Below are 19,505 nucleotides of genomic sequence, written 5' to 3'. Positions count from 1 at the left end.
CCACCACACCAGGACACCCCTGGAGAACCGGCCCAGGTGGCTAAGGGGGTGCTCCGCTGGGCCCACAGGACACTTTTAAGACTGAGAGACAATAGCACACCCACCTGAATCATGGAGAGTCCATCCAAAGGAGAGTAGAGCATGTCCCAAATGAGAGGACAGGGCAAAACCTCAAGAAAGGAACTAAACAAGATGGAGACAAGCAACCGGCCTGCTAAGATTCAAAACGCTGGTTATAGGGCTCCTCGGTGAACGCGGGAGAGGAATGAATGAATGCTGAGAATTTCAACAAAGAGATAGGAACTATTAAAAAGAACCAACCAGCACTGAAAAATGCAGTAGCTGAGATGAAGAATACACTAGAGGGAATCAACAGCAGATCAGCTGAAGCAGAGGATAGAATTAGTGACCCAGAAGACGGGGTAGCAGCTGACACGCAATCAGAGCAGCAAAGGAAAAGAGAATATTTTAAAAAGAGGATAGTTTGCCCTGGCCGGGTTGGCTGAGTGGATAGAGCGTCAGCCTGCGGACCAAAGGGTCCTGGGTTTGGTCCCGGGTTTGCGTCTATGACACGTGCCCGGGTTGCCAGCTCAATCCTCAGTAGGGGGTGTGCAGGAGGCAGCCGATCCATGATTCTCTCTCATCATTGATGTTTCTATCTCTCTCCCTCTCCCTTCCTCTCTGAAATCAATAAAAATATATTTTAAAAAGAGGATAATTTAAGGGACCTCTGGGACATAGACTGAAAACTTCCCTAACCTGGCAAAGGAAATAGACTTACAAGTCCAGGAAGCACAGAGTCCCAAACAAGAGGAAACCAAAGAGGCCACACCAAGACCCAGCGTATTTAAAACGCCGAAGGCTGAAGACAGAGAACCGTGAGGAGGAGCAAAAGCAAGCTGTCAGTTGCCTACGAGGGAGCGCCCACACGCCTGTCAGCTGGTTTCTCAGCGGGAACCTCGCAGCCAGGAGGGACTGGCGTGTGGCCTTCCCAGGGATCAGCAGCCAGGACCTACAGCGGGGTTACCCGGCGAGGTCATAATTGAGAATTGAAAGGGAGAGCGTTTCTGAGATGAGAAAAAGCTAAAGGTGTTCGTCACCACCAACAGGCATTACAAAAAGTGTGAAAGGAGCTGGTTTAGGTAGAAAAAAAAAAAGATCAAAATATATGAATAAGAAAATATAGGAACGGGGAAAAACCTCACTGACAAAGGCAGACACTTGGTAAGAGTAGGGAATCAAGCAATTAAAGCTAGTGCAAAGACCGAAATACAAAGATCCTGTATAAGTACAATAAATGATAAGAAATAAAAAAGGTCAATAAAACCAAGAGCTGGTTCTATGGAAAGATAGACAAAATTGATAAATCTTTAGCCAGACACATCAAGAAAAAAGAGAGAGCCCCCCCCCAAAAAAAAATAAAATCAGAAATGAAAGAGAAGTGGCAGAAATACAAAGGATTATAAGAAAATATTACAAACAGCTATGTGCCCACAAACTGGACAACCTGAACAAATGGATCAATTCCTAGAAATAAACATACAATCTTCCAAGACGGACTCAAGAAGAAACAGAACCTGAACAGACCAAATCGGTAATAAAAAAACAACAACAGCAAAGCAGATGTCTTCACGGGTGAATTCTACCAAACATTCGAGGAACACTATCCTCAAACGCATCCCAAAACACTGAAGAGGAGGGGACACCTCACCCCGATTCCCCAGCCAGATAGAGACCACAACACAATACAGCTGCATGCCGCGTCCCTGACGAACACAGAGGCAAAACCCTCCACGAAATATCAGCCAACCAAACCCAGCAACACATTCAAAGGATAATACGCCGGGATCGAGTGGGGTTTATCCTCGAGGTACAAGGCTGGTTCGATATTCAGAAATCCATGAACGTGATACACCGCGTGAATAAAATGAAGGGTAAGCATTCTAGGATCCCATCCCTAGATTCGGAGAAAGCATGTGGCGAAACCGCCGTCCATTCTGATCAAAGCTCTCAGCAAAGTGGGGGTAGAGGGGACACACTGCAACATAACAAGGGCCACGTACGACAAACCACATTTTACATGGGCACAGACAACAAAGGAAAACACACAAAGGAGGCTACGTCAAATTAAAAAGCTTCCGCATCACAAAGAAAACCATCAACGAAACAAAAGGCAGCGTACTGAGTGGGAGGAGATATTCGCAAATGGTCCACCTGACAATGGCTCAATACCCAGATGTACCCAGAACTCTGCACAGCTCAACATTAAAACAAAAAACAAACCCAAACAAGGCCATTCAAAAGGGGCAGAGGACCTGAATAGACACTTCTCCCAAGAGGACACACCGACGGCCAACGGACGCATGGAAAGATGCTCCCAGTCTCCAGCCGTCAGGGAGACTCCAATCAAAACCACACGCAACACCACCTCCCGCCTGTGGGACGGCAGCCGCCAGTGAGCCACACGCAGTGCGGGCGAGGACGTGGGGGCCAGGGGCCCCGTGGCTGCTGGGGGGGTGCAGATGGTGCATCCACCGTGGGAAACAGTATGGAGATTCCTCAGAAAGTTAAAAATAGAACTGCCGTGTGACCTAGCAATTCCACTGCTGGGAATATGTCTGAAGGAAACCGAAACACTCCTTTGAAAAGATAGACACTCCCCCACGTTCACGGCAGCGAAATTCACAGCAGCCACGATACGGAAGCCTGGGTGTCCGTGGGCAGACAGACGCGTGGATAAAACAGCCGGGGCGCATGAACACGACGGACATCACGCCCCGGGAGAAAGCCGGAATCTTGCCGCCGGTGACAACAGGGAGGGACTGGAGGGCACTGTGCGAAGTGGGATTAGTCAGACGGGGAAAGACCAACACTGTATGGTATCGCTCACACGTGGGATGTAAAGTGACATAAACGAACAAAACACACAAACTCAGATACAGAGAACTAGATGGGAGGGAACTGGGGGGTGAGTGCAAAGGGGAAGGGATTAAAAAGTACAAATTGTGGCGAGGAGACCAGTGGCGGGATGTGAAGTGCAGCAGGGAACACGGTGAGTGATTGGGGCGGGGGGGGGGGGGGGGGGCGTGCTGGACTTACCAGAGCGATCGCTTCGCAATTACCTAAGAGTCTAACCACCATGCAGTACACCTGGAACTGTGGAACACTGTATGTCAACTATAATTGAAAAATAAATTTTAAAAAATACATTACATAGAAATAAAGCACACAAAACGTTCAGATGAATATTTTTTTAATATATATTTCTTTATTTCAGAGAGGAAGGAAGAGTGAGAGAAAGAAACATCAATGATGAGAGAGAATCACTGATCGGCTGCCTCGTGCACACCCCACACTGGGGATTGAGCCCACAACCTGGGCCTGTGCCTTTGACTGGAATCGAACCTGGGACCCTTCAGTCCACAGGCTGACACTCTATCCACTGAGCCAGACCAGCCAGGCCAGATGAATGATTTTAAAATCACTTATAATGCTGTTACTTTATGAGAATCTATTCATTTCCCGTCTCTAAAGAACACAGACGTTTTAGAAAGGAGACACTGGGTCGGAAACAGGACCTTTGATAATAAACTGGGGTTTATAATATGAAGCGTCAGCAAACCCCAGCCTTCCCTCGGACACGGAGAAGGTCGGGGGGCTGAGTGGGTTACGATGACACCAAGTGCACGCGCTGAAGACACGGGGACACGCGCTCGGACGTTTCCTCGGCCACGCGAGGGGCGGGCTCTGGGTAGGGGTGCTGCTGGCGTTGGCTGCGGCAGGCGGGAGGATGTGCCGGTGCCACGTGCCCACAGAGCCCCGGCCACTTGCCCATCGGCACAGCGACTGCTCCCAGAACCCGCTCCGTGAACCCCCTGGCGAATCCGACGGCGCGCTTAGAGGAGAGGGGCGTCTGCGCTGGCTGAGGAGCCCCGGCCGCTGCGGGGAGCCAGCCGGTCCCTCAGGACAGGAGCCTGCTCGCTGCCCGGCTCCCGGGGGGGGGGGGGGGGGCTGTAGCGGGAGGCTGGGGCGCCACCAGCCCCGTCACATCCGGCGCCCCGGCCTCCCGTGTCCCCGCGGCGTCGGGGGAGGTGTGGCTCTCAGGGTCACGTGTGCGAACTGCACTCACGGCTGCGGCAGCTGAGCCGCTCCAGGACGGCGTGTGTGTGTGTGGGGGGGGGAGGGGGATGCTCTGGACGGGCAGGCGCTTCCACCGGTGCCCCGACTGCTGCACGGGGCTCGCAGGCTGCCTGGAGTGCGTGTGACCGTGTGTGACCGTGTGTGACCGTGTGTGACCGTGTGTGACCGTGTGTGACCGTGTGACCGTGTGTGACCGTGTGACTGTGTGACCGTGTGTGACCGTGTGACTGTGTGTGACCGTGTGTGACTGTGTGACCGTGTGACTGTGTGACCGTGTGTGACTGTGTGACCGTGTGTGACCGTGTGACTGTGTGACCGTGTGACTGTGTGACCGTGTGTGACCGTGTGACCGTGTGACCGTGTGTGACCGTGTGTGACTGTGTGACCGTGTGTGACCGTGCGCCCCTGAGCGCCCAGCGAGTGCGAGAGGCTGGAGGGCCCGGCGGCAAGGACCACGCGGGAAGGGCGGGGCGGGGCCTGCGTTTACTGGGTGACGGCCCCTCCCGGTACCTATCGGGCCGAGCGGACCACGGGCCGGAGTTCCGTTCCGTCTTGGTTCTGCGCGGAGCCCCCGGCGGCCGGCGGCCTCTGGCGGTGTGACCTGTTCATCCTCTTCACGAAGCTCTGCGAGCAGGAGGACGTGGCCAGGGTGAGGGCCCGGCTGGGCACCTTCACTCGGCCACGTCGCTTCGGGGAACTCAATCCTTCAAGTCCCCCCGGCCCTGGCCGGTGCGGCCCAGGTGCTGGCATCGTCCCGTCACTGGAGGATCACAGGTTCCATCTCCTGTCGGGGCACGTGCTGGGGGCTGTGGGCTCGATCCCCGTGGGAGGGGGGCAGGGCAGCCGGTCGATGTTCTGCTCTCACAGGGTGTTCCCCTCTCGCCTCCATGTCTTTCTCCCTCTCTCCTCCCCTTCTTCCTCCCCTCCCTCTCCCTTCCTCTAAAAATCTTTTTTTAAAAGTTTTCCCTATTGAATTAAAATATTGGGGGGAGAGTAGATTTCCAAGTGGGTTTTAAATCTGAAAAGTGGGAATCAGAGCAAGACCTGCCACCGTCCTCAGAAGCATCTGCTGCGCCTGCGGACACGTGATTCTGCGGGCTCGTGTGTGTGTGTGTGTGTGTGTGTGTGTGTGTGTGTGTGGAGGAGGCAGGACGCGCTGTTACGGAGCCAGAGGTGCCTGGGCAGGGGGCTCCGCCTGCTCCTCGTAAGAGCACAGGGGCTTTAACACCCGCGTCTTACGGCAACAGACGAGAGGATTGTGCGGACGCCACTCGCCCCGACAGCAGGAGAGATGAGACGCCCCAGCTGTTCCAAGGCCCGTCTGCAGGGATGGGCGGGCGGGGGCAGCTGCTGCGGGACCGGGCAGCTGCCTGCTATTTCAGACAGCGGCGGCGGGCCGCGCCCGGTCAGCAAAGGGCCCGCGATGGCAGACCTGCCCCGACCCGTCACTGCAGCAACGGCCCCTAACCGACAGGGGGTGGCGGGCGCTCGGGGTGCAAAATGCTTTGGGAAGATCAACTGCTGAACCCCCGGACGTGGGAGAGGCCAGACCGAGCCATCAGCACCCACGGGGTTCGGACGGCGAGGCGTCCCCCGTCGCAGCCAGGGCCATGGGTCAGTGTTCATGTGCGGCCTCGCTCCTCTCCGGGGGTCTCCACAGGCAGGCCGAGTGGGAGGAGCTCAGGGAGCCCCCGCTTCCCCCCGCCGCCCCCCCCCGGGGCAGAGGAGACACAGGCCGCCTGTCCCGGGGGGAGGCCGAGCTCCCACGCCCGTGAGCGTGCCGATCACAGCGAACGTGCGGTGTGTGCTCACCAGCAGCTCGTGGTCCATGAAGTAGGGCTTGGCGGGCGAGCCGTCGTTCGTGTGCAGGTCAGCAGCCACACACAGGAGCAGGGCGCCCAGCACGGCCTCGAACACGGACAGGAAGCTGTGCGCCACCAGGTAGGCGAGGGCGGTGGCCAGGAGCAGCGGCACGGCCCACGCCTGCAGCGTGCGGTGGTAGTTAAAGGCCATCAGGCCTCCGAACACGGTCAGACACACCACCAGCACCTGTCGGAGCAAGAACCCGGGGGAGCACTTCAGAAAGCGTGTCAGTTACTGCAGGGTCACACGTGTGTGCGTGCGTGGGACCGTGTGCGTGCGTGTGGGACCAAGTGCATGTGTGTGGGGGGGATTGTGTGGGACTGTGTGCGCGTGTGGAACTGCGTGTGTGGCTGCATGTGGGACTGGGGGCGGGGGGACTGCGGGTGCCCTGTGGCTGAGGCCGCACGTCGGAACCGCTGGGACAATGAGGGGATGAGAACACGAAGCCGTGACAGGGAAGCAGCCACTGGAGGAGGGAGAGGGCTGTGCTTCCGTCCCGTCAGCACTCCTGGGCTCATACAAGATGGGGCCCCCCCGCAGCCAGGGCCACAGGTCAGGGCTAACGTGCGGCCCACCACGGAGGCAGGGCCACGGGTCAGGGCTAACGTGCGGCCCACCACGGAGGCAGGGCTAACGTGCGGCCCACCACGGAGGCAGGGCCGTGGGTCAGGGCTGACGTGCGGCCCACCACGGAGGCAGGGCCTCGGGTCAGGGCTGACGTGCGGCCCACCACGGAGGCAGGGCCACAGGTCAGGGCTAATGTGCGGCCCATCACGGAGGCAGGGCCACGGGTCAGGGATAACGTGCGGCCCATCACGGAGGCAGGGCCACGGGTCAGGGATAACGTGCGGCCCATCACGGAGGCAGGGCCACGGGTCAGGGCTAATGTGCGGCCCACCACGGAGGCAGGGCCACGGGTCAGGGCTAACGTGCGGCCCACCACGGAGGCAGGGCCGCGGGTCAGGGCTAGCGTGCGGCCCACCACGGAGGCAGGGCCGCGGGTCAGGGCTAGCGTGCGGCCCACCACGGAGGCAGGGCCGCGGGTCAGGGCTAGCGTGCGGCCCACCACACCATGGAAGCAGGACACTCTACGGGAGGAGCCACGGGTCCCCACAAGGGAGCCCGAGGCCTTGTTCAGTGCGGGCCCCGGGGCTGGGGATCCAATGCAAAGAGGCGGCAGGCGTCCACCCTCGAGGGAGCAGCAAGAGACGGCACTCCCGCGCCCAGCCCCGCTGCAGGGCTGCGCTCCGGGCCCACCCACGTGCCGGGTGTATTATTTTAGGGCGACGCCTCACCTTGCCTAGAAAGATGACGAAGTCCCCGAAGCAGCTAACCGACGTGAAACGACTCGAGTCCTCGGACAAGAGCCGGAGCGCGTCCTTGGCGGACGTGCAGAACCCGGTCCCGTTGATGGCCGTGGCCACGTACGCGTTCTGGAACGACAGACGGCGGTCAGAAAGAGGACGCGCCTGGTGCCTGGTCTCAGGACAACATGGCATCGGCTGAGAACGCCTGTGGAGAGAACCGGTCCGATACGCCCTAGCGCATCCTGCTGCTGTAAGTCTGGGTTATGACAGGTCCTCACAGAGGTGCGGTAAACAGAAAAGATGAGCAAGTACTCGGGACAGTCGGGAGGCTAGAGCATCGCACTACGGACACATAGGCCCGGCCGGCGGGGCTCGATGGTTGAGCGTCAACCTAGGAACCAGGAGGTCAGGGTTCGATTCCCCGTCAGGGCACACGCCCGGGTTGCGGGCTCCATCCCCAGGGTGGGGCGTGCAGGAGGCAGCCGGTCCATGATCCTCTCTCATCATGGATGCTTCTCTCTCTCCCTCTCCCTTCCTCTCCGAAATCCATAAAAGTGTATCTTTAAGAAGCACACAGAACGCGGGTGAGGAGTTACCGTGAAGCCCTGCGGAGTCTGAGGGCGGAGAGGGAGGGCGCTGAGGGCCGGACATCAAAGCAGGCCCTGTTGGGTGCTGAGCGCCGCCCCAGGGCCGTGGGGCTGGAGTCAGTGAGGCGGGGCTGGCGCCACCCCTTCCCGGGAGCCACGCGCGGCCCTGGGAGGGAGCTGAGCGCCTGCACAGGCCCAGGACCCGCATCCACGCTCATGGCCCCTTAACCCGCAGCAAACACCATTCCTGCGGGGGGGGGGGGGGGGGGGCGGCACATATCCACTACCACTACTTCAGTGCTTCATACACAGCCACGCCACGCACACCTTCACCTCCTGCCTTTGGGCCATTTCGTTAAGACAAACTTCCAGAAGTGGGATTACTAAGTCAGAGAGAGCGTGTGCGTGTGCGTGTGTGCGTGTGTGTGCGTGTGCGTTCACGTGAGGCGGTTTCTTGGGCCGTGTCTCCGAAGCACCTTCCCCTGTGACGACAGGACCATTTCCAAAACACCCGTCCCTCCGTTTCCCTCCAGCCTGCACCAGCACCACGGGCGCGGCCGCTGCGGCGAGGAATCCGTCGCTTTCCGGGGCCCACGCACAACCTGCTCGGTGCCGGCCGCTTTTGGCTTGGACGAAGGATGAGCGTTTCCTCTCACGACACAGGAGCCCGTCACACGGCCCCTTAGCAACGTCGCCAGGAGGCCACACGGGGTCCCCCCAGCCATGCAGCCCGCAGCCCGCAGCCCACGCGACGGTAACAGGTCACAGCGTGAAGCCAGGGCGCGGGTCTGCCCACGCACCTCAGCACACTCCCTCCTCAGCACCAGGAGGAGGGCTGGCCTCCCACAGGCACGGGGGACGCTCTCAGTCAGACGTGGGGAGGCCCCGTGAACCCCTCAGAGGGCCCACACCTTCCCGGCCAACGGAGAGGGACCTGCATCGCCGGCTTGTGAGTCCCCGCTGGCGCAGGTGGGGGCCCACCCAGAGGGAACGCACGCCTGGCGCAGGGAGGCGCAAACTCAGTGGCTCGCTACCTAACGAAGCAGCTTCAATCACCCCAGGTCCCAGGGCCTCTGACCGAGTCATCGCTCCTGAGAACAGGTGGGGGTGGGGGGGGGGGGCCGAGGCATAACCGTCCTTTTATGGACGGAAACCAAGATCAAGCACCTCCGCAGCCCCCCAACCGTGAGTCTGAGCTCCCCCTGGACGCCGGGACGGCACTGCCCATCTTCACCGGAACAGAGGCGCCTAAAGGCTGGTGGTTCAGAGGCACCGGCTCCGCAGCCAGTCTCAGTCTCGGGGCTCAGACCCCAGCCCTGCAGCCGACCTGCCGGCTGCCTGTCAGTGGGTGGGAAAGAGGGGGGGCAATGACCTCACCTCTCAGACCTCAGCCCCTCCCCCCGGGGGTTACAGCCGCCCAGGGAGCGGAGGATGAAAGCCGAGTCCCCATAAAACAGCCAGCGAAGCGCCGGGCGTGGGAAGCGCGTCTCCGGGCGTCAGTCACCGGCCTCGCCACGCGACCTCTTACCGCCGGAGAGGGGCAGGTCTGCCCGCACCCAGGACGGGAGGCCCAGTCCCCCCACAGGGCAGGAGGGCAGGGCGCTCCCAGGCCACCCCCACGGGTCCCCACGTCTAACGCCCGCCCCCCCCCCCCCCCCCCCCCCGCCACAGCACATTGTCAGTGACGAGGAAGTGCAAGTCTCCTCCGGCAAAGGGGGCGGAGCTGGGACAGGAATTGGGGTGCACAGCCAGTCCCGCCTCCTGCAAATCCAGAAAACGCCACACCAGGCAGCCTGCTGCCCTCATGGGGGTCCCAGGACTCTCCCGCCGCGAACCCCGGGGCGCGAGCATGACCCGTGGAGGGGGGTGGCGGGCGGAGGGAGGCCGGGCCCAGCCCGCGGGGAGGAGAGATGCTGAGGCCACTTGGGGAGAGGCTGTAGGGCCCCCTCCTGAGCCCCGACCCTGGGGCACGCCAGCAGGTGGGAGCCGGCGCCCCGGGGCTGCTGGGTGGCGTTAGGAAACACCCCCCCGCCTGCCCCCTGCCTTGTGTGGGGCCGGGACAGCAGGTGTCTCCGTTCCTTTCCATCTAAAGGCAGCAGCGGCGCCGGGGACAGCTGCTGGGGGATTAGCTGCCCAGGAGCACGCCTCGCCGCGCACCACCCAGCGGCACGTGTGCGCTCTTCTCGGACCCCCGCACGTGGGCGCGGCTCTCAGCGCTGAGCACCGGCTGCGCCCAGAACCGCGCCCGCGCCGTGGGGGGTGCGTCCCCGAGAGAGCGGCCGCACGGAGGCCCTGGGACGAGGCCGCCTCCTGGGGCACGTCCGTTACCGAAGGAGTGGTGTCCCCTAAGCACGGTCACCCCCTCCCACGGCCCAGCCAGACACAGGGCTCAGGGTCCCCGCCTCCCCTGGGAGGCCCACTGCCACGGGAGCGGAGAGGAGAGGAGCCGGACCGGCCAGGTGGCATGGGATGAGCCAAGTCCTGGCACAGAGAACACCGAGAGCCTTGCCATGATGGAGGGGGTGGGGGGGACCCCATGGGGACAGGGAGAGGCTCTGGGGTGTTCCCGAGGCTCCCACCGAGGCTTGGACAGACCCACCTGAGGCGCAGCGAACAGCTCGGCCCTGGTGGGTCAGATCCACCAGGTCCCCTTCCCACGCCGCCCCTCCAGCCGCCCTGAGGCTCCGGGAGAACAGAGGGCCAGAGCGCAGGCTCCCGCGGTCAGAACGCAGAGCGCGTAGGGGCGTCAGAGGAGCCGCACGGGGCCCGCAGCCCAGGCCTCCCCCCTCCCCCCCTCCGCACCTCGTCGAATGGCAGCCGGCGGTCTCCACGGGAGCCTGGGCCGGTGTCCTCAGGACACGGGGACGCCCGTGTGGGTGCCTGCTCCGCCCTCTCCTGAGCTTGGCGACACCCCGCGCTTTCCCGTGGGCCACAGCCCTCCGCCGGGCGAGAAGCACGTTCCAGGGGCTGCGGCCACTGCCCGGGAGCTGGGAGCGCATTCTGGGCCGTCCAGGGCCCCCTGGAGCCTCCGGGTAGGGTCCTGTGCCCCCCCCCCCCACCCCCGCCGTGCGTTTCCCAGCCAGCATCGCCGCGGACAGAGGCCCGTGTCCCCCAGGGAGAAAGCCCACGAGGCCGGGCCCTGCGCCGGAGTCCCTGCTGCTCGGCGACCCCTCCCCCGTCGGGCCCGAGGTCAAAGGTTGGACAGAGCATGACTACGCGGTGGCCGGGCAGACAGAGGTGCGAGGCGCACCTGTCATCTCTCCAGGGAGACACACGTCCGGCGTTTGTGCTGCGGACAAGGCGTGGGGAGCGAGGCAGGGCACCCCCCTCCTCCCCCTGCAAGGGACTGAGTCCCGGCCTCGGCCTGGGTGTCCCCAAAACGCAGCCGCGGCCGCCGGCCTCCCTCCCAGGACCGGGGGGGGGGGGGGGGGGGGGGGGGCAGGGAAGGCTGAAAAGCAGCGGCCAGCTCCTGGATGTTCCCTCAGGAAGACTGTCTGGGGCCCGGCCGTGTGGCTCAGTGGTGGAGCGTGGACCTCTGAGCCAGGAGGTCCCGGTCAGGGCGCAGGCCCCGTTTCAGGCTCGATCCCGTCGGGGGTGTGCAGAGGCAGCCGGCCAATGTTGAGCACTGATGTTCCTTTCTCCCTCCCCCTCTCTCTCTCTCTCTCAAATCAATTAAAAAGCAGAAGAAGAGTGCCTGGTTCTGGTGGTGAGAAAGGGCTCCCCTCAGCACTGCCCAGCGCCTGCCGCACAAAACAAGAAAAACAACACGGCCCTGCTCTTTTCAATCTGGTTTCCAGGGCAATCTTCCCCCAGCGACTCACTCCGGTGCCAGGAAACTTTCCAAAAGGCCAAATTCCTGGCCTCCCGCTCAGCTCACTTTCCTTCCCCCCTGCCAAGGGAGGCGGACGCAGCGCTGACCACCATTTCCCAGCGTCACCCGGAACCCCGAGGTCTTTCTTCCGCTCTGCTTCCCAGCAGTTCATCCCGACGGCAGGTGCCCTCGCCCCCGTCCATATTCCCGTCAATTCTATTTTTTTTCCTCCTCCTCTGCTTTCTCAATCACTTACCCCTCAGGCCGCCCAGCTGTGCCCAATCAGGAGGCACAAATCTGACCCATCAGACCATGCAAATGTGGATCCCCCATTTGCATAGAAACGGACCAATCAGGGACCAGGGCAGGAACCTTCTCTACAAGAGCCCACCTCTCTTTGGTCTCCAGGGAGAGCACGTCTGGTTTCCCAGGGGCCACGTTTCCCCGTTTGCGTTGGTCGCTGGCAGTGACACGTTTTGGTGATAACGCGAGGCCTCCCGCACCAGCACCACGATCAGACTCCATGGGATCAGACTCCATGGGACGGGAGCCCGTTCGCAGCCTGATGCTCTGCAGCTGGATCCGGCCAGCCGAGCCTGCCTCACCTTCACATGGGTGATAACAGCGGGCGTGGCTGATGCTGAGCTCCTGAGGATCTTGGACACCTTTGAACTCCCAGGGGGAAGGGTCTGGGTTGATGTAAGGCGATGGAATTAAGGAATGCTGAAAACACGGGACAGCACAGCAGAGACATGAGCGTGGATGTGCCCGAGAGGGTGGTTTCCAGCGCGTTTTAGCCGCAGAGCCGGCTTCAAAGGAAACCTTGGGTGGAACTCCACTCCTCACCCAGATGGGGGTGGCTGCTCAGGGGGGAATGCAGGGGAGGCGCGGGGCCAGGGCCCACTTCCCCTCGCCCATCTCTCTCCCCACCGTCCACAGGGAGCCCTCGGCTTCCCTGGGAGGGTCACGGAAGGGCCCTCCGTTCACAACCACAGCCAGGGGACGGCAACTCAGCTCAGGCCCACGGAGCCACAGGCCAGCACATTTGTCTTTTTTGTTAAAAAATATATGTTCATTGATTTCAGAGAGGAAGGGAGAGGGAGAGAGAGAGAAACATCAGTGATGAGAGAGAATCATGGATCGGCTGCCTCCTGCACGCCCCACACCGGGAATCGAGACCGCGACCCAGGCATGTGCCCTGACCGGAATTGAACCTGATTCACAGGCCGACGCTCAACCCCTGAGCCACGCCGGCTGGGCCATATTTGTCTACTGGTGGTCCCGCTACTGCTGTCTTTCTAGTCCGCCCGTGGCTTCTCAGCCTTGATTTCCCCGTGTGCACGTCTCTTATCCCGGTCCGTTTTCATAGCACATCACGGATGTCTGTGGAGTCAGCGGGGTCTGGATGGTGCACAGCTCTGCGGAGGGAGGCGGGCCTAGTCCACGGTGACAGGCAGCCCCAGGCCCGGCCCCGCCCACTCCTCGGAAAGGTGCGGGTGTCTCCCGAGTCTTCGGCTCGAGGCAACCCCAGTGGAAACGAAAGGCACTCCCAGGTTCTCAGGAAGAGCCTTAAATAGAGCTTGACCACAGGAAGACTCCCCCTCCCCGCTCCCAGCAACGAGAGGCGCCCTCGGAGCCACTGAGACAGTCAACAAGGACGTCCAATCAGTGCCTCCCGTCTCAGCGCAGAACTCTGCTAGTGAGAATCTGTGGACGCCTAAATGCAAACAGCCCGCTCCCTTACAAACACAGCTCCGCAGAAGCGCGACAAAGGCTATGAAAACCTCCTAGGTTAGCGACAGAAACACAAAACATAGCTGAATGTCCATCCGTTTGAGAGACTCCAGAGAGGGGAAAAAAAATCTGAAATTCAAACCATCACAATGTGCAATTTTTCTGACTCTTACAGGAAGATATTTATAGCTTGAAGGGGAAAGGCGGGGAATATATAAGTCAGGGAGGCAACTCTTCCTCTTTGAGGGAAATTACAGTCCCGGAGACGACACTGAAGACGAGCTGACCCTGTCGGGCCTGCGCCCGCCAGCCCAAGGCCGCCAGCAGCCCGCTCGCCCGGCGGAGCGAAGCACGCCCTTCACATGTTTGAAATGGCGGGAAACAGACTTCTGGACACGTGAAGATTCTATGGAATGCAAACAGCAGTGCCCGCAGGAAAGCTTTCCTGAGCACAGCGGGCCAGGCCACTTCCCTTCGTGCGTGGCTGCTCGCCACGGCCACGGCAGAGCAGCTGTGACCACGACCGCAGGGCCCAGAACCCTAAAACAGTTACACGACCCGGCGCTGCCAGACCCTGACCTACAGGATGAGCCCTGACCTGCCAGACGGAGCCCACCCGCGGCCCCGCTGCGTGTCCCGGGCGCGTGGAGACCTACCTGGTGGAGGTGGTGCAGGTGTCCGTCCAGGCAGCAGAGGCAGCAGGAGCAGCACCTGAGCAGGCACCTGGACCAGGCGCTCCGCTGCGGGGTCAGGAGCAGAAGCAGAGAACAGAGTCAGAACCACCGGGAGGGAAGGCGAGGGGCAGGCTCTGCGACTGCTTCTGCCCGGAGCTCACACGCCTGGGGACGCCCTGCAGCAGCGCTCAGAGCGCGAGAAATTCCCCTGCTGCACACGCCACGGCCACTAATTACTGTTATTATTATTACTAGAGGCCCGGTGCACGGATTCGTGCACTGGGGGGATGTGGCCCGCGGAGATTGCCCGCTGTGGGAGTGCTGCTCATCCGGGGCAGCTGAGCGGTGGGAGCGCACTGACCACAGGGGGCAGCTCCTGTGTTGAGGTCTGCCCCCTGGTGGTCAGTGCACGTCATGCGACTGGTCGACCAGTCGTTCTGTTTAGTTGCTGGGCTTTTATACATAGAGATTACTGATGACCAAAGTGTCTCCCTCCTGGGCTCACCTGCTACACCGCTGTCGCCCTCAACAGGAAGGGAAGTGGGTTTGCTCATATGAACTATCAAAGGTAAACTCCAGCCCCTACTTGGCGTAAAAACCTCTCTCCCTTCACCTCCCTTCTAGTGTCTTCAATGAGAAACTTTGCTTTTTCAAACCAGCTCAGCATCGTGACAAATTCATGCCCCAAAGTCAGTAAAACAAAGTATGCTTTGCAGTCGCTAGTCATGTGGTTGCATGAAAAAAAAGGTTCAAGTCTAACTTTTTTGGGAAATGGGTCCGATAGTGAGACGTGCAGGGCTGCGTTTTAAGAGAAGTTAGTCCTATGAGACGCCGCCTGGACTTGTGTATCAGGCGCGTGAACAATTCCTGAAACCTCGGAGGGGGTGACCGATGCATCGCCCCGGCCCCGAGGTTTCCCAAGAAGCCTGACAACAGCCCAACACGGCCTCTGGGAGGCCCAGGAGCACCGGCCTCCGATGGACGCTCTTCTCCCAATGGCGACTCGCTGGCGGGAGACATGGTCTGCAGACCGCTCAGCCTGGCCGCTGTGGGTATGCCACTTACCCCGCGAAGGCCACGCAGGGCAGCCCGCGAGGCCGAGAGCACGTCCTCCTGAGCCTGGGAGGGACGTTTCCCAGCAGGCACCTTGCTCAGAGGGTGCGGCCCTCGGTCCACGGGGCCTGGGCTGGTACGTGACCTTTCCGACCTCTGCCGGAGGGACCGGCTGCCCCAGAGTGTAAGATGCCGGCAGCACAGGGAGGGGGCGAGGTGCCTGACTGCTCACCCACTCATGATAACACACACACACACATACACATACATACACAAACATACAAACACACAAAGATGTATCTATATTTCTAATCTACTAGTACATCTGTCTCTATCACTACACACACATACATACAAATATAAATCTGTCTCTGTCTACATCTCTATCTCTGTCTCTACATACACATACATACACACACACACATACACACACAAATACGTACAAATACACATCTATATGTCTCTGTCTACATCTCTATCTCTGTCTCTATAACACACACACACACACACATACAAATACACATCTATATGTCTCTGTCTACATCTCTATCTCTGTCTCTATAACACACACACACACATACAAATACACATCTATATGTCTCTGTGTACATCTCTATCTCTGTCTCTATAACACACATACACACACACATACAAATACACATCTATATGTCTCTGTCTACATCTCTATCTCTGTCTCTATAACACACACACACATACATACACACACATACAAATACACATCTATATGTCTCTGTGTACATCTCTATCTCTGTCTCTATAACACACATACACACACACATACAAATACACATCTATATGTCTCTGTCTACATCTCTATCTCTGTCTCTATAACACACACACACATACATACACACACATACAAATACACATCTATATGTCTCTGTGTACATCTCTATCTCTGTCTCTATAACACACATACACACACACATACAAATACACATCTATATGTCTCTGTCTACATCTCTATCTCTGTCTCTATAACACACACACACACATACATACACACACATACAAATACACATCTATATGTCTCTGTCTACATCTCTATCTCTGTCTCTATACATACACACACACACATACACACACACACATACAAATACACATCTATATGTCTCTGTCTACATCTCTATCTCTGTCTCTATACATACACACACACACATACACACACACACATACAAATACACATCTATATGTCTCTGTGTACATCTCTATCTCTGTCTCTATAACACACACACACACATACACACATACAAATACACATCTATATGTCTCTGTCTACATCTCTATCTCTGTCTCTATACACACACACACACTCGGCACAGGCTCCCGGCACCGCCCCTCCGGCGTGTGAAATATTCGGAGCTGACGGCGGGTGAGACCCCGCGGGCTCACCAGAGGCTTCCTCCCATGAAGAATTTGGACGAGGGCCTTGTCCACAGAGTGGCCCCAGATATAACACCCCCGGCCTGTTTACACGCAGGACAGACGGCTAATCACGGAGCATCTGCTCCTGGCGCTGGCCGGCAGCGGCCTCGGCCCCAGCTAGGGTCCTCGCCCCTCACTTCCCTTCCTGTCTCTGAACCTCGCATGTGCGGGGGGCTCCCATACACACACATGTAATTAAACGGGGCCCTTTTCTCTTGTTAGCCCGTCTCATGTCTATTTTATTTCATTTTTTTTAATTTTTAAAATATTTTTTAATTGATATCAGAAAGAAAGGGAGAGGGAGAGAGAGAAACATCCATGATGAGAGAGAATCATGGATCAGCTGCCTCCTGCACGCTCCACACTGGGGATCGAGCCCACAACCTGGGCATGTGCCCTGACCGGGAATCGAACCGTGACCTCCTGGTTCATAGGTCGACGCTCAACCACTGAGCCACGCTGGCTGGGCTCATGTCTATTTTCATTATGAGATCAACCAGCAGGATGGAAGGAAGTTTCTTCCACCATAAATACCTACAGGGCTGTCTGTCTATTCTGTTCAAGACACCCTCCTCCAAGGCCCCTGAAATCGAAGGATAAATTTCAAACGCAGGAGCCAGAGCAGCTGGATTCCACCTGGAGGTGGAAATGCCCCTTTAATTCCCAAAATGCACGCATTTTATTATCCCTTGAAATTCAGCCCTGAAAGTCACACTATAGAATTTATTCTCCCCCCCCTCCAAAAAAAAAAAAGTTCAACAGAACTAGGTTTTAAAGCGGGCACATGCCCAGTGCTCACAGAGCGCCCTGTCCACCAACCACAAGGGTCACGGTGACCGGGCGGCCGCGCGCCTGCGTTTCCAGACAGGAACCTGGGCAACCTGAGCAGAATCCACCAGGCTCCCCCACCGGCGCTAACGCGGACCGCGGACCAAGAGTGTGGACTTTAAAACAGGCCATGTCGGGCGGCTGCCGGAAGGAGCACAGAAGGGCGGCCTTTCCCTGCTCCGCCAGCGCCTGCGCTGGCCCCAGCGGCTGGAGTCAGGGCGGTGAACTCTGACCCTGGCTGAGGCTGCGGCGGGGGTGGGGTGGGGTGGGGGGAGGGGCGGCGTGTGGGGAGCAGAGCTGGGAAAGTCCCACCTGCCTGCCCACGGCTGCCCCTGGAGCTCCGTTCCACCGCCATTCACGACCAAACGACCAAACGCAGGGAAATGCCGCAGGGAGCCCAGCACAGAGGCCCTCAGGCCCAGGCCCTGCTCTGGAGCGGAGATCGGGGCCATCTCGCCCATTTCTCACTCTGAAGCGCGCTCGCTTTCTCTCTCTCCCTCCCCCTGTCCTTCTCCCTCTCCCTCTTCCTCTCTCTCCCTCTCTCCCCCTCTCCCTCTCCCTCTCCCTCCCTCCCTCCCTCCCTCTCTCTCTCTCTCCCCCCCTCTCTACCTCTCTCCCCCTCTCCCTTTCCCTGTCCCTCTCCCTCTCTCCCCCCCCCCTCTCTCTCACACACACACACACACACACCAGTGACTCCCCACGGTGCCCTTTAAGAAACACAAAAGGCAAGAAATACTTTAGCCTTAAAACACAAACAAATACTGTTCTAACCTTGTAGTGTATTTTCCCCCCTAAAAAAAAAAAAAAAAAAAAGCATCTAAATATCCTAAAAAAATGATTTACATTTTCCTCGAAGAATTCCTCCCATTTGTTCAGCATTTAAACTCCGCCTCCCCACCCGCCTCCCCGCTGTGTGGGTGGGAAAGCACAAACAGCCGACTGGGGACGGAGTTTGCTGGGGGGGAGGGGGGGCCTGATGGCAGTGACCTCCCCGGCCCTCCCGGCCCGGCTGCCCTTGGCCTCACCTTGCCCTTCAGGGTGCTGGAGATGAACGTGAGGGCGGCGCGTGGAACCCTCACCACGGGGATCAAAAGCGACCCTTTCGCCGCTGTCCCCTGGTGGTAGCAGAGGAGGATGGAGAGAGACGACAGGAGGGGGCGGTCGGGAGGGTCCTGTGCATTCCTGGGGGCAGGAGGAGAGGACAGCGTTTTAAACCACGGCTGAGAGGGACCACCAACTCTGGTGCAGACGGGCGATGGCACTAACGGTGCCCGCCTGGAGTGGGTGCCCGGCCTGGAGTGGGTGCCCGCCTGGAGTGGGTGCCCGGCCTGGAGTGGGTGCCCGCCTGGAGTGGGTGCCCGGCCTGGAGTGGGTGCCCGGCCTGGAGTGGGTGCCCGGCCTGGGTGCGGGTGCCTGGCCTGGAGTGGGTGCCCGGCCTGGAGTGGGTGCCCGGCCTGGAGTGGGTGCCCAGCCTGGAGTGGGTGCCCGCCTGGAGTGGGTGCCCAGCCTGGAGTGGGTGCCCGCCTGGAGTGGGTGCCCAGCCTGGAGTGGGTGCCCGGCCTGGAGTGGGTGCCCACCTGGAGTGGGTGCTCGGCCTGGGTGTGGGTGCCTGGCCTGGATGCGGGTGCTCGGCCTGGAGTGGGGGCCCGGCCTGGGTGCGGGTGCCCGGCCTGGAGTGGGTGCCTGGCCTGGAGTGGGGGCCCGGCCTGGAGTGGGGGCCCGGCCTGGGTGCGGGTGCCCGGCCTGGAGTGGGGGCCCGGCCTGGAGTGGGGGCCCGGCCTGGGTGCGGGTGCCTGGCAGTGGTGCAGAGCATGTGGCAACGTGTCCCTACACCTCGGCCACAGGGAACAGCATTTCCTGGGCTAAGATTACTCCTGTTGGTGGCACTTAATGCCCTAAACCAGTGATGGCGAACCTCTGACACGCGTGTCAGTGCCATTTCTGATGACACGCAGCCGCTGAGGCGGCCGCATGCCGAGGATGAAACATTTATGTTATTTAAACTATAAATATCACGAAATAATGTTTTTTCCTCAAAGGGACACACTACCCGAGCTATGCT

At 59.5% G+C, this 19,505-nt stretch overlaps 1 protein-coding gene across 1 annotated transcript in view; it reads right to left on the bottom strand.

Annotated features, from left to right (window-relative positions):
* Nucleotides 1–127: 127 nt before the first annotated feature.
* Nucleotides 128–19,505, bottom strand: part of SLC44A3 (solute carrier family 44 member 3) — a 36,194-nt gene continuing 16,816 nt past the window's right edge. The window contains exons 11-16 of the mRNA XM_079761190.1: nt 18,469–18,625; nt 14,099–14,182; nt 7,299–7,436; nt 5,953–6,189; nt 4,651–4,764; nt 128–3,177 (exon numbers count right to left, since the gene is read on the bottom strand). Of these exons, the coding sequence (XP_079617316.1) occupies nt 4,651–4,764; nt 5,953–6,189; nt 7,299–7,436; nt 14,099–14,182; nt 18,469–18,625 (730 nt within the window). The 3' untranslated portion in view covers nt 128–3,177. The remainder of the gene's footprint in view (nt 3,178–4,650; nt 4,765–5,952; nt 6,190–7,298; nt 7,437–14,098; nt 14,183–18,468; nt 18,626–19,505) is intronic.

The sequence above is a fragment of the Cnephaeus nilssonii genome (assembly GCF_951640355.1).
Source record: "Cnephaeus nilssonii genome assembly, chromosome: 21".
NCBI classification, from domain to species: Eukaryota; Metazoa; Chordata; class Mammalia; order Chiroptera; family Vespertilionidae; genus Cnephaeus; species Cnephaeus nilssonii.
This window is presented reverse-complemented; position numbering and strand designations above follow the sequence as displayed.